The sequence below is a fragment of the Physeter macrocephalus genome, chromosome 3 (assembly GCF_002837175.3).
Source record: "Physeter macrocephalus isolate SW-GA chromosome 3, ASM283717v5, whole genome shotgun sequence".
Classification (NCBI taxonomy): domain Eukaryota; kingdom Metazoa; phylum Chordata; class Mammalia; order Artiodactyla; family Physeteridae; genus Physeter; species Physeter macrocephalus.
In genome coordinates, this window is record NC_041216.1 from 24852091 (window position 1) to 24877664 (window position 25574).

The 25574-nt window shown below is 42.7% G+C and overlaps 1 protein-coding gene across 5 annotated transcripts in view; it reads right to left on the reverse strand.

Annotated features, from left to right (window-relative positions):
• UBE4B (ubiquitination factor E4B) overlaps positions 1 to 25574 on the reverse strand; it is a 128319-nt gene that overhangs the window by 69593 nt on the left and 33152 nt on the right. For 4 of the 5 annotated variants that reach the window (XM_028487863.2, XM_028487864.2, XM_028487862.2 and 1 more), the window contains 7 exons: positions 23652 to 23838; positions 14708 to 14843; positions 7900 to 7987; positions 6695 to 6839; positions 4721 to 4949; positions 3848 to 4261; positions 2985 to 3107 (listed from right to left, as the gene is read on the reverse strand). In XM_028487863.2, coding sequence (XP_028343664.1) covers positions 2985 to 3107; positions 3848 to 4261; positions 4721 to 4949; positions 6695 to 6839; positions 7900 to 7987; positions 14708 to 14843; positions 23652 to 23838 — 1322 coding nt within the window. The remainder of the gene's footprint in view (positions 1 to 2984; positions 3108 to 3847; positions 4262 to 4720; positions 4950 to 6694; positions 6840 to 7899; positions 7988 to 14707; positions 14844 to 23651; positions 23839 to 25574) is intronic. The other variant, XM_024125702.3, reaches the window with a different exon arrangement.

The window sequence follows — 25574 nt, forward strand, 5'->3', positions numbered from 1 at the left end:
GGTTTGGGGGACAGACATGGTAGAAAGATTTCCTTTCGACCATCTCCGTTGCTTCATCTCCAAATAGTGATGATCAGCAGAAATAAGAGGGGAAATGTCAATGTTTTCCACTATTTGCTAGTTTTCTCTCTCTCTATTCACATAGGCTCATGACTTTCAAGATTTGACCTCCTTCACTGAAACATCTAAGCAGTGAAAAGAAGAACCCGATAAACGAAAGAAAAATTTCTTTCTAGTCATCGACTTCCTAGGAAACAATCAGAAAAACGTTTCCTCAGAATAATTCCTTTGTTATCTTTATTACAAAGATAACTCTCACTTCACTCATTTCCATTCCTGCAGGAAGTGTTCCTTATAATTCTTATAGCTTTTTTCACAGAGCACTACGAAACATTCCAGAAGGAATGTTTTTGCCTTTCTTAAATTAACCCTTATTATCACCACTATAAATAATTAACATAGGAATGTATGTCCTAACTACTTCACAAAAGATGTACAACCCATCGAGTCCACTGAGCAAGCACGAAGGGAGACAGAAACAAGCCCCCTTGACTGCTGCTTCTATGACATTGATCTTGCCAGGCGAGAAGTGGGTGTTAAAAGAGCTTACTTCAAAGTAAATAAAATTCTGAGAAGATCCATTAGAAAAGGGGAAAGAAAAAACTCTTCACTGACTGCTCAAATTCATAAGATTTTTCTGCTACTTCTTCCTGGTTCTGACACTACATGCATTCTCAAGTTCCTCTCTATTTGTTTAATCAGTTATATATGCATACGCCCTGTCCTTCTACGTTATTTTGATATCTATTCAGAATCTATAATTTCTAAAACCTGGACAGATCAGATTCCATTTTAACAGCCAGAGAAGGACCTGCCAACCGACTGGAGTGGAATTTTGTAAGCAAGGAGTAAAATGTTGGCACTTTCTTGCCAAGGAACTAGGTAGGTGTGTAAACTCTGGGCAGCGAAATAACTAGTAAGGAATGAGAACACAAGTCCCACTGGGCAAAGACGGAGAAGCCAGAGGCAGCTGGGTATGGTGGGAGGCATGTGAGCGCTGGACTCAGGCTCTGCGTCGTACTAGCTGCGTGGCTAACCTCCCTGTACCCACGTCTCCTCGCGGTAACCAGGGGCGGCGCTGCGAGGGTTAGAGCGGTACGTAGGCTGAGTGCTGACACAGTACCTGGCAGGTGATGTTCCTAACTGTTCGCAGCTACGAGTACATCGTCGGTGAGATTTATTTCTCCTTATCAAGTCTAGATCGGAGATCAGGCTGGGATGTTAGAAGTCTAGAGCGGAGTCAGTGAAAGCAGCATACAATTCTGGTATCTTTGTTAGAGGAAGCTGGAATTAAACAGGCCAGGGAGAGACAGCGTTTCTCCCACAGATGGCTTACAGTAAAACAGATAATAAAACACTTTTATCACGTACAGAAATTGATTCCTGACAAGGATGTCTGCATGGATTAGGACTTTATCTACGTGAAAAAGACACTTCTATCTTTGGGAAATTTACTTGAGACACAGTGATACAACGTTCAACCTAACACAAATATTGACCTTCCTGAATCAATATCCGACATTGCACCAACACCCCTCTCTCTCTTTATATACCCTCTAATGATTCTTCTGAACACCGACGCATTGAATGCAGTGTACCTCATTCCTAGGCTGTCTCTATTTATAGCCTGGAGCTATTTTTGAACACTGCTGGGCACAAATATCAACTCGGTCCAGGGGAAACTTCAATTTAAGAGCAAAATTGTAAGACAATGAGTGGGAGGGTTAGAAAGAAGGTGCTCTTATATTTTCTTGCTCAAAGTCACCTAGCAGACCCAAGCGGTCTTTTTCACTCGGTTATCAGGGGTGAACATTCAACAACATCATGAGCTATGCTTTAGCCTCTGCCGTCATTCCACAGGCCATCTAAACAAATACGGTCTGGCTTTACCAAGGCCAAGGAGGTGAATGATCAGCAAAATTTAAGATTAGAGGTGAAAGCAGCGGGACTTCCCTGGTGGCACAGTGGTTAAGAATCCGCCTGCCAATGCAGGGGACACGGGTTCGAGCCCTGGTCCGGGAAGATCCCACATGCCGCAGAGCAACTAAGCCTGTGCGCCCCAACTACTGAGCCTGCGCTCTAGAGGCCGTGAGCCACAACTACTGAGCCTGCGTGCCACAACTACTGAAGCCCGCACGCCTAAAGCCCATGCTCCGCGACAAGAGAAGCCACCACAATGAGAAGTCCGCGAGCGGCAATGAAGAGTAGCCCCCGATTGCCGCAACTAGAGAAAGCCCGCACGCAGCAATGGAGACCCAACACAGCCAACAATAAATAAATAAATAAAAATTTTAAAAATTTATTAGAAGAAAAAAAAAAAAAGAAGTAAAAGCAGCATCACAGTTATACCAGACAGTATGACCCCATATGCTCTTCAGTGGATTGCCTGGAGTGAGTTGGAGAGGGACACGCACACGCACACGCACACACGCACACGCACACACACACGTTCCAGCCCCTCTGCCACTCCTAAATAGCAGCAATCCATGCAACTGTACATACGAAAACATGCCTCCCAGAGTAGATGTTGCTCACACCTGGAAGCTCATAAGAATACTCTTCCAACAGATAAATGGAGGGCCTCTCATTTTAGATCTTAGGGTGGGTGAGCTTAATGATGACTGATCTTTAATCTTAACGATGACTGATCCTGTTCATGTTCTTGACAAATGATTACATGTAAGTTTTTCTCCAAACTTGTCAGGCAACAGCTATGAAATTTTTTCTGTGTATCACTTTACCCCATGAGAAGGTCCTAATGCTTTAGTACGTGCAAAGTTTCTCACATCTTGACTCTCCAGGCCACTTGGAGTCATTTGACCCTATCCTGTTTGGATGCAGAGCACACCTCTACTTAGGACTTATAAAAGTTAGTTCCTAAGCACCTAGGTACATGCAGGGGTGGGACTCCACTCCTCTGATACCTGGACCCAAACTGGACACAAGAAAACTCATCATCACCACCATCATCATCTTCTTCTCCATCTTCATCACTACTGTCCCCAGAAAGTGCGAGGAAGAGGAAGGAGAAAGGACTGTCGTACATACTACCGTAACAAAAGCAAAAAAAAGTCATCAGGGAACAAAGGAAAACAGAGAGGAGGAAAGCTTTTACAATGGCTGGCCTTTTAATGAAATCTTACGCTACAAGTTTTGTCTACTGACATGCACAAAAGTAATTCGCCTCAATTATAAAGTAATTCACCTCAATTATATAAAGGCATGGGAACACGTGAGGGGTGGAGGGCGCGGATTAATGGAGTCACGACACTGCTTCTTTCTAAGGGGCTGAAACCAAAGCGTCAAGGCGTAACCACTTGACGGAGGCAAGGGATCTGCCCCCTCAGCCCCTCGGTCTGGCTGTATTTCAGCTACGATTAGCAACAGTACGAAACGTGGAAAGGTGGTCCTGTGAGCCCCACCTCTCAAATACAAGCTGCCCACGGTCTCTGAAATTCATTTGTCACGAGGCGGGACGTGTGCACTCGATTTCAAAAACGAAGTGACTTCTTTTTATTTTGTACAGGAAGGAGGAAGAGCGAAGGGGAAGAAGGGAAGAAAGGGTCTCGCCATCAAGCAACCCATACTTTCTGAGGTGACGGGAAGCCTGGCTGGGCGTGGACTCAGGGCACAAGCCTACCAAACCGGTTAGACACGCGGGTTAATGACCCCAAACAGAGAAACACAGGTAACTGAGGTCAGTGCCACACGACAGTTCTTCCAAACCGTGTTAATGTCCTCTCCCTGCACCGCAAACACGCACCCGACTCTCCTGCCGCATAGATACCTAGGAGAGCTCCTGAGGGAGGAGGGCCGCCTGCTCACGGCACCCGCACCGGCTGAGGCGGACAGTAAAGGCGGCCCCGCGCCGGTGGGCCTCTGTCGGGAGGAGCTGGCCGGCGCGGCTCGAGGGCTACTAGCTGGGGTGGGCGGGCCTGGGGAGCTCGACGGGATGGAGCTGCCCGAGGACCGCGGGGCAGAAGATGACGACCCCCAGGGGTGGGTGACAGTGTAGGGCCGGTACCGCGGAGACGAGGGCTGGCTTCCCGCAGGTGTCCCCGCAGCTGCGCCGTGAGGGCTGAGGGAAGCGGGAGGAGCGGACGCCTGGCTGGCTGCCCGGGGCGGGGGCGCCAGAGGCATACTCATCATTGGCACAGAGCTCCAGACACCCGTGCTGGGAGCTGGGCTAGTCTCATAGAGGCTAAACGAGTTGAGAAAGGGAGGAAAGGAGAGAAAATTGAAGAAAAGCTTGAGATAAAGAACTAAAATGGAAAGTATCACGTTTTTAAAGAATAGTATAATTTCACTTCATATCTCTAAGCACTGACGTATACAGATCGTTTAGAGACTCACCTAAATAACTGTAATCAGACTGCCGTACTGATTCAGAGGCTATACTTATGAAAAAGCCTTCTTTCCAAAGAATAATATACTATACACAGCCATTTGCTCCTAAAACTTAACTTACCAATAGCCTAACCATGGAAACCCAAAGAGACCCATGTGGAAGAGATAATATCTCCTCAATGAGTCAATCCATCCCCCAAACACAATACATGTCACAATCTGCGTGACAGGCCCACAAATGAACATTCTCTTCTCTTACATACGTCCCGGCTATTTCACCACCAATGAGATGTGCAAAAAGAACCACACCGACCTAGATAAAGAGCTGGCACCGAAGGAACCCACGCTGCAGAACATGGGGCTCGTTCCCGGATTGGAGCCGGTATTTAGCATGAGACTTCTGTCTGGCGACCGAGCTGCTGCTGCAATTGGCTGGGACGTGGCTGTCAGACTGGCAAATGGGTTTTCATCTCTAGTCTGAGAGGACATCATTAGCACTTCCATTAAAATCTGGCCAATCAAGTCCTTAAAATCAGAGAACACTGTTGGAAAGGCAGAATAAAGAAGGGGTTACACATGGTGCTTCATACACGCGGTCCTTGAATAAGCCAAAGTGAACCAGAGAAGTTCAACGTGGTATCTTGGGTTGGATTCTGGAACAGTAGGAGGACGTCAGTAGAAAACCTGGTGAAATCCAAATAAGGTCTGGAGTTTAGTTAACAGCATTATCTTAGTTCTGACAAATATACTATGGTTATGTAAGATGTTAACATTAGGGAAAACTGCGGGAAGTGTATATAGGAACTCCCCGCACTATCTCTAGAACTTTCTGTAAATCTAAAATTATTCCAAAACAGAAAGCTTATTAGAAAAAAAAACAAAAAAGAACTGGAGCCCAGCTGATGAGAGTCACTGCTGATATATATTAACTATAAAAAGAAGCTACTCCCAACTACAGAGGTTAGGTTATCACACTAGAAATGCAACGGGGTTAATATTTCTTCACCTATATATATTTATATACAGTTAAACTATTAAGTACAAAGTTCAAAGTATTTTATGAAGGGTCTAATATTTAGTCGCCACCAGCCTTTCTGGAGCAGACTCAGTCTTCTAGCTTCCTTCTTATTCCTTGCAGCTCCCAACTGCTTTACTGTAGGTCTTTAGATATATTTTAAATATTACTAAATAAATAAAATATCTAACCCATGTAAATCTTATCTGATTTGTTATTAAAAATTAGCACTTATATATGTACTGGACAGATGTGAGAATCTTAACAGTTACAATAATTACAAGTGGCAGGGTTTTGAAACTCATGGTTGCTAAGCTCATCTCTATAATCAGAGTTAAGAAGATCTCAGTGAAGTCAGAAGTAAACTATCCATCCACCAGGAACACAGAGGACTTGTGTGTGTGTGTGTGTGTGTGTGTGTGTGTGTGTGTGTGTGTGTGTGTGTGTGCGCGCGCGCGCGTTTGTCATGGAAGACAGACAGTAGAGAAAAGGAAATGCAATCTCCTTGATGTTCATTCACTCATTTAAAATGTATCTACTGAGGGATTATTAAGTACAGGCACTGGGAATACATCAGTGAGCAAAACAGACAAAAATTCCTGCCATCAGGGAGGTTATACACTAGTGATACGTAGAAGAACACTCCGGCGCACTTCCCCTCCCTCTCCTGTTCTCGAAATGACTGCTGTAGAGAAAAGTGAGTGTGCCCTGTAATGCTGGTATCTTGCTAAGAGTTTTATTACTTTGCTGTAAGTGTGGTTTAGTGTAGCCTCTTAAAATAGAATCCTGTAATCACTGCAAAATATCAACATGTGCCATCTTGCTAAGCAGTTCAATCAAGCAGATTTACTCCACTGTCTCCATATGACCCGGGAGGCACTTACAGCAGGTACAGGTCATCCAGAGCGCCTCTCTCAGGATCCCCGGAGACTACCCAGTGTACTCCTGCCCAGAGTATTAAGAGGTGCTAATGCTCTCTCTAAGCACCTTCTTATTGCAAAGGAAAAAACTTCAACCCTGAGACAGCAGAGACCATTAACTTATTTATACAGTTTTCTTTTAGAGAAATCATAAAAGTTAAAAAAATAATTTATCAATAAGATAGGTGGAAAGTAGCCAAACAGCAGTGTCCTCATCAAGAAGTATCCCTGTAATCAAAAATACAACTGCAAAGCAAGACAATGAATGTGGCTAGGAGGGAAAGACAAAAGATTTTTCATGCTGGTTTTCTATTAAGGGCTCTGAAATAAGACAGCTGAGCTTGATTCCTACCTTCTTTTGGGTTCTGCTTAAATTGTGCAGAAAGAGAAGAAAGAAAGATGACATCTCTGTCCCGGTCCTTCCAGGAGACACGGAAGATCTTACAGACCAGCTGTAAGGCCTGTTCTTCAGACACTTCAGAACCTGATGAAGGCTCCTTGTGAGGGAGAAGATTTGACGGTTAATTTCAAGTAGCAGGAGGTGTGAATTAGACTTTAATAGAAATACCTAATTCTGATTTAATTTATTTACAAAGGATATTTTAGAAATGCATAACACTATTCACCTACTGATTTAGGGAAAAATAAACTTGCTACTATGACTTCAAGGTTACAACATGTAGGTCTCATGAGCTTACAACACAAGTCTATGGGGGGGGGAGTATAAAACAGCAGGACTGTTATCAGGAATTGCCAAGGAAGACAGTGATAAAGGATGTACATATATCCCATTTATTTACTTTTCTGAATGCTAAAAGACCAGGTTGACATTCTAGGTACACAACCGATTTTTCTCTAGAAATTTTTCCAGAATTCAATGTTTTTCACCACTTTCCATCACAGAAAGTATCATATATGAAAGAACTTTGTAAACATTCAAAACCTATACAAAATAAAGCACTGCACCAACAGGAGGCTCCAGTCCAGCTTCTAATAACGTTGCCAAACACCAACAATTTACTGAACAGAAAGGGATGCAATTATCTCTACCAGTTCTACACCATGACACACACCAAACACCTAAAAAATCCTTTTTATAAATATAGGGAACTAAAGCTCAGATGGTAACAAAATATAAAAGCCTCCTGTTTCCTCACATTCTTGCTTCAATTCCCAGTCATTTCCCTCAGAATACAACCAAAGATGTGACGACCTACTTGCTTAAGCAATTAAAGACCGACAGAAAAAATTCAAATTAGCTCTAAATTATTTGCTAACATTTACTGATAAAAACATGGACCCAAAACAAAGATAACGGAAGGATTTTTATCAGATAAAAGGACTGAGTTATACTTCCATTAATAAGGGTAATCAAGCCTACCCACTTTTCCTGAAAAAAGTAAAAGAAAAAAAAGAAAAAAACCCGGTCACCTAAATAGGATCTGCTGGTTTGGGGTGGCATTCTCTCATAGACTTTACAGACACAAGACATGAAGCAGTGCTTATTTATATTACCTGTAACTAAAAACAGAAGCAAGGGCTTCATCTCTTACCAACCTTATCGCTGAGGCTCCTTTTTTCTCTTCGGTCATTTTCATCAACTTCCATATTTTCAATTCCTGAATCCACATCCACCTGGGACATGCTTTAAGTATAAAAGACAATCAGTCTTTTACCTTTGATAAATCCACCCAATGTCATAGCTGCTAGTTGAGGAAAAGTTTTTGGTTTGGGGTTTTTTTTTTTTTTGGCCGTGCCGCACGGCTTAAAGGACGTTAGTTCCCCGACCAGGGATTGAACCCGGGCCCTCAGCACTGAAAACACCAAGTCCTAACCATGGGACCGCCAGGGAATTCCCTGGGGAAAAGTTTTAAAATAGCAATCAAAATCAGTCAGGAAAGCAAAATAATAAAGGTTCATCTTTTTTCTCATTAATTTCTAAGAGCTCTTCATATGTTAGGATATAAACATTCTATCATTCTTATGGAAAATATTTTTCCCAAGTTGTCATTTCCTTAGGCTCCCTTTCAAAAGTAATAATAATATTGTTGGAAATATTTTCCTCAAGTTGTTATTTTCTTAGGCTCACTTTCAAAAACAAAAATTAAGAGCAGATTTTCTATACATACTATTTCTAAATGATATACAATCAATCAGAGCCTGATTACAAAGTCTGGTGAAGTACAAATATTATTTCCCCCACATTAAATAACTGTCCCAGCACCATTTATTGAAAAGACCATCCTTTTCAACACCAATATGAAATCACCTACGTCATATGTCCAACTGTCATATGTGTGCGGGTCTCCTTCTGGATACTCATTGCTGTTCCATTAGACAATCTGTCTGTCCCTGAGCCAATACCACTGTGTTGTACTTACTACGACTTCACAATAAACCTTGCTATCTGCTAGGTCAACGCCTCTACCTTGTTCTTCTACTTCAAGAGTCTTGGCCATTCTTGGCCCTTTGCTCTTCCACACATACTTAAGAATCAGCTTGACAGGTTCCTTAAAACTCCTGTTGGGATTTCGACTAGAATTTCACTGACTCTAGAGATCAAATTGGGAAGAAAAGACTTCATTATGTTACTGATCTATCCATGGACAAGGTACCTCTCTCCAAGTATTTAAGGTCTTCTTTCAATAAACTTTGATAATTTTCTCCCTAAGTCTTTCACTTCTTTTGCTAAATTTATCCTTAGGCACTATATATATATATAGATAGATAGATAGATAGATTTTTTTTTTTTTTTTTTTTGGCTGTGTTGAGTCTTTGCTACTGCATGCAGGCTTTCTCTAGTTGTGACAAGGGGGGGGGCTATTCTTCGTTGTGCTGCGCGGCCTTCTCATTGCGGTGGCTTCTCTTGTTGTGGAGCATGGGCTCTAGGCGCGCGGGCTTGCTTCAGTAGTTGTGGCTCACGGGCTCTAGAGCGCAGGCTCAGTAGTTGTGGCGCACGGGCTTAGTTGTTCCGCTGCATGTGGGATCTTCCCAGATCAGGGCTCGAACCCATGTCCCCTGCATTGGGAGGCGGATTCTTAACCACTGTGCCACCAGGGAAGCCTGGCACCAAATATTTTTAAATAAAATTATGAATGGGCTTTTTTAAAAATTAAGTTTTCTAATTTGTTGCGAGTATATAGTAATGTAACTGACTTTAGACACAGACCTCTTATAAGCTACTTGTTGACTTATAAGGCAATCATTTTATCTCCAAATAATAACTGTTTTGTTTCTTTCACTCCAATCCTAACTTGCTTTACTGCAGTGGGTAGGATCCCATGTTGAACAGAAGCAGAAACAGCACTCATCCTTTTTTTATTCCTGATTTTAAAGAGAATGCTTCTAATTTCTTACCACTGAGTATGAGAGCTGCTGTGGTTTTTTGGTAGATGTCCTTTATATTAGTGAGAATAAGAGGCTATGTTGTGGTAACACATACACTCTGCAATCTTAGAGGCTTCACACTATAAGGGTTTGTCTCTTGCTTATGCAAAGTTTGATGAGTGAAGCAACCTTACTCCATCTTTAATCTATGCCTTCTGCAATATACAGCCTCCAAGGTCACTGGAGCAAGAGAAGAGAGGGGTGGAGGAGGAACATCGGCTCAACTGCCTTCACCTAAAAGTGACACATGTCACTTCCATTCACCAGTCTACTGGACACAACTAGTTAATTGGCCCCAATCTAATGGCAAAGGAGACTGGAAATGCAGGGGAGCCTGTAGAATATTTGGTGAACTCTGTCTCTGCCCTACAGTTTAAGGATGCAACTTTCTGTCTCCTGTTTGCCAAGATTTTTACCATGAATCAATGTTGAATTGTATCAAACCTTTGCAACTTCCAAGATTATATGGCTTTTCTATTTAATATATAATGTGGTGAATAATATTTATAGATTTTCTAATGTTAAAGCACTTTTGCATTCCTAAGATAAACCCAAGTTGGTCATGTTATATTATTTTTTTAAACTAATCTTTTAGTTGAAATAAACAGAAATGTGCATACATGATGTGTTTGGCTGAATAGTTTCACAAAGGAAACATACTAATGTAACCGGCACCCAGATCAAGCAACAGAACACTACCAGCACCCCAAAAGTCCCCCCTCATGACCCTTCCAATCACTACTACACTAGCCCACAGTAACTGCTATCCTGGCCTCTAGCCCCATAGACGTTTTGTCTTCTTTTTATGTGCTGCAGTATTTGATTTGCCAGTATCTTCAGACTTTTGCAAATATGTTCATAAGTATGATTACCATGTAATTAATTTTCTTCTTTTACATTATTCTTGTCTGGTTTTGTACATTAAGGTCATGTTAGCCTCGTAAACTGATTTGGTAAGTTTAAAAATTACCTGAAAAATGTGTGTAAAGTTGGAATGCTGGAATTACCTATAAAATCATATGAGAAACGTGCTTTCTTTGGAAAATTTTAAAATACGGATTCAATTTATTTCACGTTTTTTTGATTATTCAGGTTCTCTCTTTTTTCTTGAGTCAATTTTGGGAGAATGTGTTTTTCTAGGAATTTGATTTTCATCCAAATTTTCAAATTTACGTGCATCCTGCATATTTACATTTTTCACAGAATTCTCTTTTTCAGTAACAAGTATTACTGAGTGCCCATTCTACGCAGGCATTGTTCCAGGTGTCTGAGACGCCAACAAACAAACAGACAAAAAAATCCCTGCATCATGGAGCTTCCATTCTAGTTAAAGGGAGAAAGATAATAAACAATAAACAAAGCATATAGTATATGATAAATGCTATGGAAAAATTAAAGAAAAAAGAGCAGGGAAAAGGCAATTGAGAGGGCAGGGCTTTCCCCCTTTTAAATGGGGTGACCTCACTGAAATGATACCTGGGCAAAAACATGAAGGAGGTTGGCCATGCACGTATCTAGAGGAAAAGTATTCCAAGAAAAGGGGTTTTATTCCCAATATTTATTTATATTCTTTTTCCATTTTTCATTTTTAATATATATAGCTTTATATTCTCTTTAAGAAGTACATTAGCTGCAACACACAAATGATGATATGTAATATTCGTTATTGTTCAGTTCTAGATACTTCCAAATTTCCATTATGATTTCTTCTTTGACTTGTATTTAGAAGCATGATCTGTTTTTAAAATTTCCAAATTCATGATGGGTTTTTTTGTTTTGTTTTGTTTTTTGCAGCACGCGGGCCTCTCACTGTCGTGGCCTCTCCCGTTGCGGAGCACAGGCTCCGGACGCGCAGGCTCAGCGGCCATGGCTCACGGGCCCAGCCGCTCCGCGACATGTGGGATCTTCCCGGACTGGGGCACAAACCCGCGTCCCCTGCATCGGCAGGCGGACTTCTCAACCACTGCGCCACCAGGGAAGCCCTCATGATGGGTTTTTAAAAGATTTTTTTACCTTATATAATTATCTAAGCTAATGTCAGAAAACATGATCTGTATGATTCTGACTCCTGAAACCTTTGGGTCAATGGGTATTATTAGAAAAGAATGTGTATTCTCCAACTGCAGAGTGCAAACAAAGTTCTGTATCTTTCAATTAGATCAAACTTGTTAGCTGTGTTGTTTAATTTGTCCATATGCTTACTGATGTTTATTCTCTTTGCTCTATTGATGGCTGAAGAAGACATGTTAAAAACCTCCCATTATGATTATGTCTGTGTCAATTTCCTCTAGTTCTATCAAGATTTTCCTTATTTCATGTTGCTATTATATTACTAAGTGCATATACTTTGGAAACTGTTATATCCTACTGGTAAACTAAACACTTATCACTGTACAGTGCTTATTTCTAGTAATACTTTGTGACAAAGTCTAATTTATTAATATACTTTCCCCTATTTTCTTTTGTTTAGTATCTGCCCGGTATATTTTTTCCCTTTCTTTTATTTTCAAACTTTCTCTAACCTAATGTTTCAGGTATGCCTTCAGTAAACAAGAATAAAGCTGTGTTCTATTTTGTTTTTAATCCAACCTGACGTTTCACTGCCATTTACTGTGATTACTGACATATTTTCATTTCTTTTCACCATCTTATTTTGTGCTGTTTGCCTCTTTTTAAAAATCTGTGTTTCTTTCTTCCCTTTCTTTGAATTGACTTAAATCCCCTCCCTACCCACCCCAATTCCATATTTTCTCGGTGCTGGTTTGAAAATAAACTCTTTCTATTCTTTCAGTGGTTACCCTTGAAACTTTATCAAGTATTCTTAACTCAAAATCTAAAAGTTGGCCACTGTCTTTACCCCTCTCCCAAGTATACAATCACTCCCCTTCTGGCTTACCTGCTATTGCTGTTCAGTATGTTAGATCTACCTGATGATTTACTTCTCTCCCCCTATACTATTTCATAAACTGTTATAACTGTCTTACACCATCAGTGTTTAGGGTTACCACGTATTTAATATTTTCTTGACTCGTCTTTCCTTCTTGCATCTCAGACATCAGTCCTGAGATCATTTTCCTTCGTCTTAAACTGCATCTGTTAAAAGTTGGGGTCTTCTGCTGGCAGACTATCAGGTTGTTCTAGTTTGTTTTTTAAATCTATAAATGTCTTTATTTCACCCCTGCTCTTAAAAGATAGTTCCACAAGGGCACGTAATTCCCAGCTGACAGTTACTTTCTCTCAGCACTTAATGCTATTTCCACCATCCTCTGGCCTCCATCACTGAGACATCTATCTAACTATTGTTCTTTTGTAGATAATCTCTCATTTCTCTCTGGCTGCTTTAAACATCTGTGTCTTTGGTGTTCTGCAATTTTACTATAAAATGTCTAGATATGAATTTCTCTTTGTTTAATCTACTCGTGAGTTGTTGGGCTTCCTGAATCTGAGGATTCATAACATTTATCAACTCCAGAAAAATCCTCAGCCATTTATCTTTTTCATAATGGCTTCCAAAGCAGCAGAGAAAAAACCATGGAATAAGAAGAGGGGTGGGGAATCTCCCAGTCTGCCTATTCTCTCCTTTTGACATTTCTATTAGATATATATTGGATCTGCATCCTCTATATTTCTAAATACCCTTCATATTTTTCAGTTCTTTGTCTCTTTGTGGTGCACTTTGGGTAAGTTCTTCAGCTCTATCATTCCATTTGTTAATTTCTCTTTAGTTATTTTAATCCACTGTTTATTATTATCTTTTCATTTCTAGAAATTCTATTTGGTTCTTTTTCAAATGTGCTTGGTTGTTTTTATAGTTGCTTACACCTTATTCATGTTTTCAATACCCTTTTAAATTTATTTAAACATATAAATTTTACATTCTGTATTTGATAATTCCAAAACCCAAAAACCTCTAGGTGCATAATTCTGTTTTTATTGATTCTACAGACTCTTACTCATGGTGGCTTTTTTTCCCAGCGTGCTTTAATTTTTGACCATGAGTTCATATTTCTTGGAAATTTTTCTAAGGACATTCTCTAAAGACTTGGATGATTTATGTTTATATCTGCTAGATGTCTAAAGACACTAAAGAGTCCATTGTCTATGACAGTTCTTAGCCTGAGGTTTTTCAGACTACCACAATAGTGTAAATTAAGGTTCTAAACCCACGTGAAAGTTACCCACTGGCCGAGAAATTGCAGAGTTGACTTGATTTTTAAAAATTCATCCACTCGGAGCAAAGGTAATAAGAACACAATTGTTTTTACTCTATGGGGTTGATTTTTTTCTACTTGATCTTCTTCCTGGGAGTGCAGTCCTTTCTGAATTCTTGCCTAATGCAGGGTAATCCCTGACCTGGCTCCTCACCCCAACCCACCAAGTGCACGACACCCCAGTATCCTAACACACACAGAAAATGGTATCTGTCTGGCCCACTGACATAAACAGAGGGGGCTGCTTGAGGGCAAAGGAACCAGGCCCTGGAGGTCTGGCTGCCCAAGGAGTAATCAACCCTTCAGCTACTCTGTTATCTTGTCACAGTACACCTGCAACACAGGAAGGCTCTGCTCCAAGACACCCTGATCCTCGTGGAGCTCCTAGAATATGGGGCTTACCTGCCTATACCCTTCCAAACTTTTAAAATTTCACCAAGCAGTAAATCTTTGCAGAAATTTTTAGGGGCTGACCTATGCTTGCCAACTTTGCATTTATAAAATAAAGACATTAAAAAAAAATTTTTTTTTACCACCTTTACCATTATTTCATAAAAGACATTCCAACACCGAAAACAAAAAAAGGTATACAGAACATTTTAGAATAAAACAAAGACCTTTCAATTTATTATATTTAGCTCTGATTTGCTAAGGACTGGCATGGATCTCTGGGCTGGCATTTGAGACCCCTGGACTAGAGATTAAAGTGAATGGATCTTTCCCTTTCCATCAACAAAGCAGCTTACTGGAAAACTGGCTTACTTTACCTTTTTTCACAAGAGACTCCATCGATATCCATGCTCTGGGAACGTGAGAGAGACTGAGATTGTGTTTCAAGGCTATTGGAGGGCGAGCTGCTGAGAGAACTGACTCCTTCACTGCTCTGGCTTCGATGGGCTACTCCTAAACCAGAAGAGACATGAAAGGTGAAGTCTCATGTGAGGTAACGTCAAAGCTATTTGTAACGGCAACAGTAAACACACAGAATCGGCATTCACACGATCACGACAGCTGGCAACCGAGGACTTTCTATCAGAATATTACACTGAAGGTTGAAGGAACATTAAAGTCATAGGAATGTTAGCAAGAAGTCATAATTTATCAACAGATATCACATGAGGTCAGTTACAGAGCTACGTCTGATACCTAAAACTAACTCATCACCTCCTCTTTCACTAGTTCAAACTATGGTCCCTGAGTACAAATCAGCTTCCAAGGCAGTCCAGAAATAGCCTTGAAATGTACCCAAAATAAGATACCTTCGGGAATGGATAGAGAGACAGACAGATGGAGAGATGTGTGATAAAACACATACAGTAAAATGTTAATGGCAGAATCTAGGTGATGGGTATATACGCATTCACTGCAAAATTCCTTCTACTTCGCTGTATGCTTAAAATTTTCATAATAAGATGTTGAATAGATCCATCTAAGCCATGTCCTTAAATACAGATCAATCCATTTATTAACTGAAGAGCTTATCTTGTGACAGTTTGGGGAAAACAAAATTCCTGACATCATCCTTGCCCTCACAGAGCCCACAGTGTAGCGAACCACTGCCAGGCACACGGGGACAGAGTGTTTCTAGTGATGGCTTCAAAACCATCTTTTTCATAGAATTTTAAAAATTACTTTAACTCTATGAATATCTTTCTATAAAAAAAAAAGTTTACCCAGGCATTTTCAAGTACTTAAAAAATATATACCTATGTTGCTGAAAGGAAAATGGCTCATATATTTTAAAAAGCAAAACAAAACAACTTGAGTTATCACTCGTAGCTGAAACAACTATCAAGTGGATGAAACTTTAACCCTCTCAGCAACCCAAGAAAGTCCACTTGCCACGCTTTCAAGTCTCTCTTTGTTGAAGGCTTTATCCATGCCCGACAGCAGGTTTTAACATGGACCTGTTTTTTTTTTTTTTTAATTTTTAATTTTTTTTGGCTGTGTTGGGTCTTTGCTGCTGCGCGCGGGCTTTCTCTAGTTGCGGCGAGCGGGGGCTACTCTTCGTTGCGGTGCGCGGGCTCCTCATTGCTGTGGCTTCTCTTGTTGCGGAGCACGGGTCCTAGAGTGTGTGGGCTTCGGTAGTTGCAGCATGCAGGCTCAGTAGTTGCGGTGTGTGGGTTCTAGGGCACGCGGGCTTCAGTAGTTGTGGCGCGGGATCCGTAATGGTGGCTCGCTGGCTCTAGAGAGCAGGCTCGGTAGTTGTGGCACACGGGCTTAGTTGCTCCGCGGCATGTGGGATCTTCCCGGACCAGGGATCAAACCTGTGACTCTGGCATTGGTAGGCGGATTCTTAACCACTGCACCACCAGGGAAGTTGCAGACCTGTTTATTAAAACTTTTGCAGGACTCAGGAGGGAAAGAGAAACTAAATTTTTACTATTCATAAGTAGATTCAAGTAAAATACCAAAAGCATCTGATGTAGTGAGAATTTTGAAATAAGCTTAGAGAAGACAGTAAAACTTTAAATCATTAATCCCAGTGTAACCCAAAATAAGTCCTCAATAAATATTTATTGAAGGAGCAAATAACAGAGCATCAACAATGTCCTGAAGAGAATATCCTTTTACCTACCACACTGAAAGGACTGACAACTTTTTAATAAAATAATAAAGTTCAATAATTTTTATGGGGGGGCTTCCCTGGTGGCGCAGTGGTTGGGAATCCGCCTGCCAATGCAGGGGACACGGGTTCGTGCCCCGGTCCGGGAAGATCCCACATGCCGCGGAGCGGCTGGGCCCGTGAGCCATGGCCGCTGAGCCTGTGCGTCCGGAGCCTGTGCTCTGCAACGGGAGAGGCCACAACAGTGAGAGGCCCGCGTACCACAAAAAATAAATAAATAAATAAATAAATAAATAAATAAATAAAAATAATTTTTATGGGATATCAATTTAGCAGCTTTTAAATCTCCACCTTATAAAAACCAGTCCTAAAATTAAACTGATAATTACAATAAGTTGTTTAAGTAACTATACTTGTAACATAGGGTGCTATGCTATACTATGTATACAATAACCCTATAGTAATAGAGTGCCAGAGTATATCATATAGTATAATATACTGTATTTGCAATATTTTTATAAGACAGCAAGAATATCATCTGAATTCTTTTTTTTCCTCAACTCTCCATATGATCTTCACAAGGCTCAAGTGGGGCAATTCTCCCCAGAATTTATTATGCCTACCAGTGTTCCCCAATCTCTACACACCATCTAGAATCTAGGAGGGACCCCACTTCTTTCTTTTTACTTATTTACTTAGCTGTGTTGGGTCTTCGTTGATGCATGCGGGCTTTCTCTGGTTGCAGCGAGCGGGGGTTACTCTTTCGTTGCGGTACGCGGGCCTCTCATTGCAGCGGCTTCTCCCGTTGCGGAGCACGGGCTCTAGGCATGCGGGCCTCAGCAGTTGTGGCACGCAGGCTCAGCAGTTGTGGCACACGGGCTTAGTTGCTCCACGGCATGTGGGATCTTCCCGGACCAGGGCTCGAACCCATGTCCCCTGCATTGGCAGGCAGACTCCCAGCCACTGTGCCACCAGGGAAGCCCCCCACTTCTTTCTTAAACTTAAAAAAACGGAGGGTCTCTTTGACTTTATCTAGAATCAATATAAATTAAATACTGTAACTAAAATCAAATCAAAACAACAGTACAAAATATCACTTTGGGGACTCCCCTGGCGGCGAAGTGGTTAAGAATCCACCTGCCAATGCAGAGGACACGGGTTCGAGCCCTAGTCCGGGAAGATCCCACATGCTGCGGAGCAACTAAGCCCATGTGCCACAACTACTGAGCTTGCGCTCTAGAGACCGTGTGCCACAACTACTGAAGCCCGCGCCCCTGGAGCCCGTGCTCCGCAACAAGAGAAGCCACTGCAATGAAAAGCCCGCGCACCACAACGAAGCGTAGCCGCTCACCCCAACTAGAAAAAGCCCGCGCACAGCAACGAAGACCCAACGCAGCCAATAAATAAACAAATTAAATTTAAAAAAAAAAAAAAAAAAAAGAAGAAGCTGGGACTAGATGGGAGAAACAACTTGTAGGGCTTTCTCTGGTTGCAGTGAGCGGGGGTTACTCTTTCGTTGCGGTACGCGGGCCTCTCATTGCAGCGGCTTCTCCCGTTGCGGAGCACGGGCTCTAGGCATGCGGGCCTCAGCAGTTGTGGCACGCAGGCTCAGCAGTTGTGGCACACGGGCTTAGTTGCTCCACGGCATGTGGGATCTTCCCGGACCAGGGCTCGAACCCATGTCCCCTGCATTGGCAGGCAGACTCCCAGCCACTGTGCCACCAGGGAAGCCCCCCACTTCTTTCTTAAACTTAAAAAAACGGAGGGTCTCTTTGACTTTATCTAGAATCAACATAAATTAAATACTGTAACTAAAATCAAATCAAAACAACAGTACAAAATATCACTTTGGGGACTCCCCTGGCGGCGAAGTGGTTAAGAATCCACCTGCCAATGCAGAGGACACGGGTTCGAGCCCTAGTCCGGGAAGATCCCACATGCTGCGGAGCAACTAAGCCCATGTGCCACAACTACTGAGCTTGCGCTCTAGAGACCGTGTGCCACAACTACTGAAGCCCGCGCCCCTGGAGCCCGTGCTCCGCAACAAGAGAAGCCACTGCAATGAAAAGCCCGCGCACCACAACGAAGCGTAGCCGCTCACCCCAACTAGAAAAAGCCCGCGCACAGCAACGAAGACCCAACGCAGCCAATAAATAAACAAATTAAATTAAAAAAAAAAAAAAAAAAAAAAAAAAAGAAGCTGGGACTAGATGGGAGAAACAACTTGTAGGACTCACTACAGCTTCCCAACCCTTGCTTTAGTTACTTGTAACTGAAAGCATCTCAATTAAGAAGGCTGCCAGGTGACTGCCAAGTCACTCCCGGATGAGGACCTCCTTCCCATGGGTGGCAACCCACCCAGTATTTGTCTCTGTTAGAAAGCACGGCATTCTGGAACAGAAGTCGTCCCTTCATGCTCAGTGGATAATGAAGCGACCCACTGGCCCTATTTTTCCCATCCAGGACCAAAGGAAGCAAGCATAAGGCGTCCTCCTCCTCATGACGTTTCACATTGTTTTCATGGAAAGCTATCACAACCTCCTGAGATTTCTTTTGTTTGAACTACACGTGCCTATGTTGCTTTGGTCATTTGCTCTTGCAATCCACTTACTGATTCAACAGATCTTTATTCGGTGCCTGCCATGTGGCACGCACTGTTAAGGCACTGGGCACGCAGCAGTGAATGAAATGGACACAAGTCCCTGTCCCGCAGAGCTTATACTCTAGCAGAGGAAGCAGAGAAAACAGGATATACAAGTAATATACATGCTATGTCAGCTGGTGACAGGAGCTCGAAGAAAAAGTGTCTATGTCAGATAGAGGCTGCACTTTTATACAAGGTGGCCAGAGAAGGCCTTTTTGAGAAAGTGACACTTGGATAAACAACTGAAGAGCTGAACGAAAAAGCCATGTGGATTTTAGGGTAGGAGCATTCTAGGCAAAGAAATAGCAAATACAAAGGCCCCCACTAGGTACCATGCCTGGAATGTTCCAGGAACAGAGGGGAAGCCAGTAGAGCTGGAGCAGAGGGGGCAAGAAGGGCAGTGAGAGAGGAGGGCAGGGCCGGGGCAGGGCCAGGCCATATGTGGCCCCGGGTCGAGGTGAGGCCTCTGCCTTTCATTCTGAGTGAGGCCAGGAGCCAAGAGAAAATGATGGGACCTGTCTTACGTGGGGTGCATTTTCTATTTTGTTTTGTTTAAACTTGTTTATTTAATAGATCCCTGGAAATCTGTTTATCCAACCTGCCAAGAGCATGGCTAATAATATCTACCTATTTATGATTATGAATAATGATGATTATATGAGAAACATAATCGGGACTTAACAGCAGAGAGGTGCACTGCCAAGAGCTAACCATTCAGAGTCGCCCGAGTCTGTTGGTTTGTGATAGTAACTATCCTGCTTGCTGTAAAAAATAACACTGCTGTCATACAATGCTGTACTTATGCTTTAGTGGGATCCAGTATGGCTCTACACTGAGAACAGACTGAGGTGAAGCAAGGGTAGGCATGGAGAGACAAATCTGGAGCCCACGCCCGTAATCCAGGAAAGATATGCTAGTGCCGTGAACCTGGAGAGGTGGTGAGATGAGAAGAGATGGTGAGAATCGGGTCTGGTTCTAAATTTTGCTGACAGACCTAGAGCTGGCGTCGGCAAGCTACAGTCCACAGGCCACACTTACCTATTTTTGTAAATAGAGTTTTATCGGAACACAGCAATGATCGTTAGTTTACATACTGCCTATGGCTGCTTTTGTGCTACGGGGCAGAGAAGAATATTTGTGACAGAGACTGCACAGCCTGCAGAGCCAAAAATATTTACTATCTGGCCCTTTAGAGAAAGAGTGTGCTGACCCCCGGTCTAGAATATGAGGTAAAATGAAGAGAGAATGTTTTAGGCTTAAGTAACTAGAAAAAAGAAAAGCTGTCATTTATTGAGAAGGGGTCCCAGGAAAAGATAAGATGTAAGGAAATATCAGGAACTCGATTTTGGACGTGTTACCTGTGAGATGTGTATTAGATGATGTATGAGTCGGAGGTTCAAACAACAGGTCTGAGCTGGAGATATAAACTTAGGCATTATCAGACTAGAAAGAGCAATTAAACCCAGGAAGCTGGATAAAATCAATAAGAGAATAAGCATAGATGGAGAGGACAAGAGGTTAACTGAGTCCTGGAACCCTGCCACTTCGAAGCCAGGGAAACGAAAAAGACTCATACAAAGAGCTAAGAAGGAACAGATGGAGACAGGATGAACACCAGGAGTGTGATGCTCTGGAGTCGAACAGAGAAAGCACTTCAAGGAGAATAAGGCCAAAGCCACGATGAATGGGGCTGACAAGTCAGATCAGACAGTGACTCAGAGCAGACCACGGGAGGCCTCACCTGACGGGCTTCGACTCAGCAGAGATACAAGGACAGACGGAGGAGACTGAGGACAGGCAACTCTTTCCAGAAGTTCTGTCGTGAAGGGGTGCAGAGATGTGGGGTGGAAGCCGGCAGGGTATACAAGATCAAGAGAGTTCCTTTCTATTTACTCCCAAGAGGGGAGAAGGAACACCGTGTACAATGGCTGTTTTCCACTTGAGATGGAAAACCAGATGAAGCAGGAGAACAGGAACTGCTGGAGCAACGGCTCTGGGCAGGCCAGAGGAGATGGGATCCGCGGTGCAGCCTGCAGTAGGGCAGGGACAGTTCAAGCCTAACAAGAACTGGCCACACGTTCGAGTAAGTGGGTGGAGGCATGATCGAAGCTTAAGGAGGTAAGTTCCCTTCTGCCTGCATCTGTTTTCTCCACGCAATAGGCAGGCAGGCCACCAGGTGAGAGTGTACATGGAGAATGAGGTGTCACAGATTGGAAGAAGGTATGAAAGAGACTATGGGAGAGTGAACCAGGAAATACGGTATAACTACCTGCTAGTATTAAGGGTCCACTTGAGTTTGTGATCACGAGTCTGAAATGAGACAGCTAGTATTGTTTTTCTCTAGCCTTATTCCACAGCAAGAGACCAAGAAGAGGAGGGGAATGGGATTTCAAACGAGGATCATGGTTTAACCAAGCCAGTGCGACAAAGCGAGAGAGAGGCCAGAGCGGGAGTGACAGTAGTGACTGACGATGGAATTTCCACAGGGTGAGGAGGGAAGTGAGAATACGAGGGGAGGAAAAAGCAAAGAAAGTGATGGGTCAATGGACTGTAGCCCCGAGGGAACCCTCAGGATTGGGGCACAGAGGGGTGAGCTAGAAAGCTGAAGGCGGTGATCAGCAAATCACTGAGACTGAAAGATCTAGAGTCTGACCACGGCAGTGAGTGGGTGGAGTCAGGTGGAAGAAAAGGCCGCTGAAGGAGAGGAGCTCAAGAAACGGAGAGGTCGGAGCGCTGGAAGCGTCATCTGTGTGGCTACTGAAATCATCATGAATTAAGACAGAAATGGTATTGCAGAGACAGACAGTGGACAGAACTGTGGGTGGCGGGTCAGAGGATAAGCCACAACAAGCTAGAGGAGTGGGGTGACACAAGACTGAAAGCGATGTGTTTTTAGGGTGGAGGAAGAATGGTCTAGAAGAAGAAATGAGAATGTGACAGAGGAAGAGCAGAAATCCAGTGAGAGCACCAGGGGGAAGGGATGCTCACAGAGCACAATCTTGCTGGTGACCGAGCAGGAGGATTTCAGAATTTGAGGAGGCGGGGAGGTGGGGTGGGAAAGGTACATGTAACAAACCATGTAATGGTTAGAGATGGTGAGATGCGGGATGAGGACACGGGAGACCAGGTGGCTGACGGGAGCGGGGATAAGGGGCATGCCGAGATTATTCCTGGTGGCTCCCAAAGAGACGCCGTGCTGTGGCTGGGAGGGTGGAGGAGCCTGCCAGGAGCAGGCAGAGTTCTGGGTCTCCTGCCTGACCTTTGCTGATGCGGTGAAATTTTAAGCCCCTCGCCATGCCACTAGCTCTTCCCTGGACAATTTCCAGCATTCCGGGTGGGGTCTGATCACGGTGAGACAAGCAGCACTGTTGGTAGCACAGCTTCCAAGGAAAAGAAGAAAACACAATTGGAATCCTGAACCCATCTCCTGTTAGAAGACCATCACGCCTTCTCCAAGCAGTGTACACAGGAAACATTTCAGGCACAGGCGTAGTTTACTACGAACTGGTGATTTGGCCTGCACCTCTCTCACTTTTATAATTAACAGATTTACGTAGACGCATTTATATTTGCATGGGGAGAAGCCTACGATGATGCCTAACAAGAGTTACAATAACAGAAACTCTGCAGATACTTTAAATTGACAAGTTATCCTAGACCATGAAGACAGATTATTCCGAGGTGACAAAGGGAGAGTGCATTAAATGACTGCAGAGCTGACAATCATATGTTTCGTTATCAGGTGATATGATGATCAGCGCAGGTCTCTTAGCATCTGCTTTTCCCTAATTAAAATCTTAATTATTAAAATAATTATAATGGTAATAATGATTATGTTTGAGAGAAAAGTTCACTTAGTGAAAAGACAGATATAAACATACAGTATGAGTCAATATCAGCATTTCCCACCAAAGACAGTCCTGGATATCAACTATGAGCTCATTAATTATAAAGAAACAAACCTTTACGATAGTTAAACGATTGTCGATGAGACAGATAGAAAACATCACATCAGGTGAACTTTTATACCCTGAAATTTTAGAGAGTTCTATGGCAATGTAGAATGAAGACAAGGAAATCCATAATCAGAGGCTTGTCATTTTGACCATTAGTTCAATCTTGCATTTTCAGATTATTTTATCTTAAAAAAAAAAAGCATCAACCAAACTCATGAAATCAGCAGAACCGAATTTAGTCTTAATCTCCTTGCCATCAGAGATAAAGACCTGACCCTGTTTGAAAAAAAAAGATGAAAGCTATAGAAAGGAAAACAAGTAGCTTCAACAGATCACTATCAAAATGAACAGACATTAACAAAACACACTCTAATGACCTTCATCTTTAAACTACTGCTTTGCAGGATTTCAAAAAGTTGCTGTTCGATTCAGCAATTGTTCAATTCATTTTATGTTGTTATGGAAACGTCACAACTGTAAGTGTAAGAGCAAGCTTACAGTTGTGGGAACTATAAACGTGTCCCAGGTGTGAAGGCAAGGCTTACCTGATGCACCTATGGGGGAGGTAGCTGGGGTCATGTTGTGGACATTGAGACCAAGACTCTGGGACGGGCCCGGGGCTGAGGCTGCTACAGGAGGCCCCGGAGGGCTCTCCCTCTGGGGAGAGGTGAGCGGGGTGTTTGGCTGGGAGGTCTGTCCACCAGCAAGTCGTGCCAGGCGCCTCCGTCGGATCTACAATGAGAGCGAAAGGGTATTTTACAGCTGAACAGCAGAAACACAATTCTGCCAAAGAACAATAATGCTATCAATAAGCATACTAGAGCCTGACAACTAAATACGCCTTGAGAAAAAAAGCACTCATTCGAGACAAGTGATAACGTTGCGTACCAGTATTTTTATAAGCTACCACCTCACATTTTAAAAACTGAATCTTTTTTTTTTTTGCCACACCACACAGCTTGTGGGACCTTAGTTCCCCAATCAGGGACTGAACCCGGGCCCTCGGCAGTGAGAGTGCAGAGTCCTAACCACTGCACCACCAGGGAAGTCCCTAAAACCTGCATCGTAATCACCTTACCACCTCCGTTTATTGAATCTTCTTGAGTGACACTGTGAATTTATAATAAGCACACAACACCTTTCAACACACTAAAGCTTGTTGTTATTGTAATAAAACTACATAAATTTGGTCACATTAATAGGTAGGATACGAAATAAATATAAGTCACTGAAACAGTGAAAGTAACAAAAGTTATACTAGGACAAATTTTACTCTCACTTTCAAGAACAAAATGATTAGATTTTTCTTACTTAATTTCAATAAAAACATCACCAACAACTTCTTCCTTATAATGACACCTCAGAGTTATCAAGTGATTACAAATATGCACCACAAAATCCCGGTGGATCACAGAAATGTTTTCCCCACATTTTGATAGTCATTAATTCATAACCGGGCAAAAAACTCCGCGCACCTGCCCTCCCAGGCAGTGGGCCTACGTAACAATTACGATGAGGCTTCTGGCTCTAAGTGGGCAGCAAAGGAGCAAACCAGCTAGGCTGCTCACACTCTTTCCATTACGAACAGGTTAGATGAGAAAGTTAAATCACGACAAATGCTAACGGGGACGGGCCTCATCCGAACGAACAATCTATTTGCCATTCTAACACTGCTGGAAATCTGCTCCTCCTGTTGCTCAGACAACAAGAACATCCTGATTCTTGACCCCAAAGCTCAGAAGCCCCTCCCTGTGCCCCTGCTGTAAATACATCTATCGATGAATTCATACAAAATCCTGAAGTTGTCTGGTCACAAAAAAAAAGTGTATAAATTATTTACTACTGTGATTAGATCTACACAAAGTTGTCTTTTCACTGTCTGTGTTTTGTTAACGTGAAATTAAATTGTAGTTATAAGTAAAAGTTGGCTGCCTAGGGAACAGTAATTGTATATTCAGTTTAACAGAAATAAAAGAATATGTGTCTTAAAAAAAAAAAACAAACACCTCACTGAAAGAAGCTAACGAAGTTGTTCTCTCAGGAATACTTCCCTGGTGGTGGGGGGCGGGGACAGACCAGAAACACCACCCCCAACCCGTTCCCAACGCAATTACCAAAAAGCCAGAGACCCAGGGTCTGTGTTTCCAGCTTCTCTGCTGCCCTTCACCTCCTCAAACACAGACAGTTCACCACCAAGTCCTGTTCCTTCCGCTGGAGTCCACCCTCCCCCGCTCAGCTCCTCTGCCACCACCCTCTCTCACCAGGACCTCTGCAAAAGCTTCCTAATGGATACGCCTGGGTCCTCTGGCCTGGTGAGGGCAGAGGCCCCATCCGCCTTTCTTTAAACACTTTCAAAGCTTTAGATTTCTGAAATGCAAATCAAAACCACAATGAGCTAATACCTCACACCCATTAGAATGGCTACTATCAAAAAAACAAACAAAAACCCATAAAATAACAACTATTAG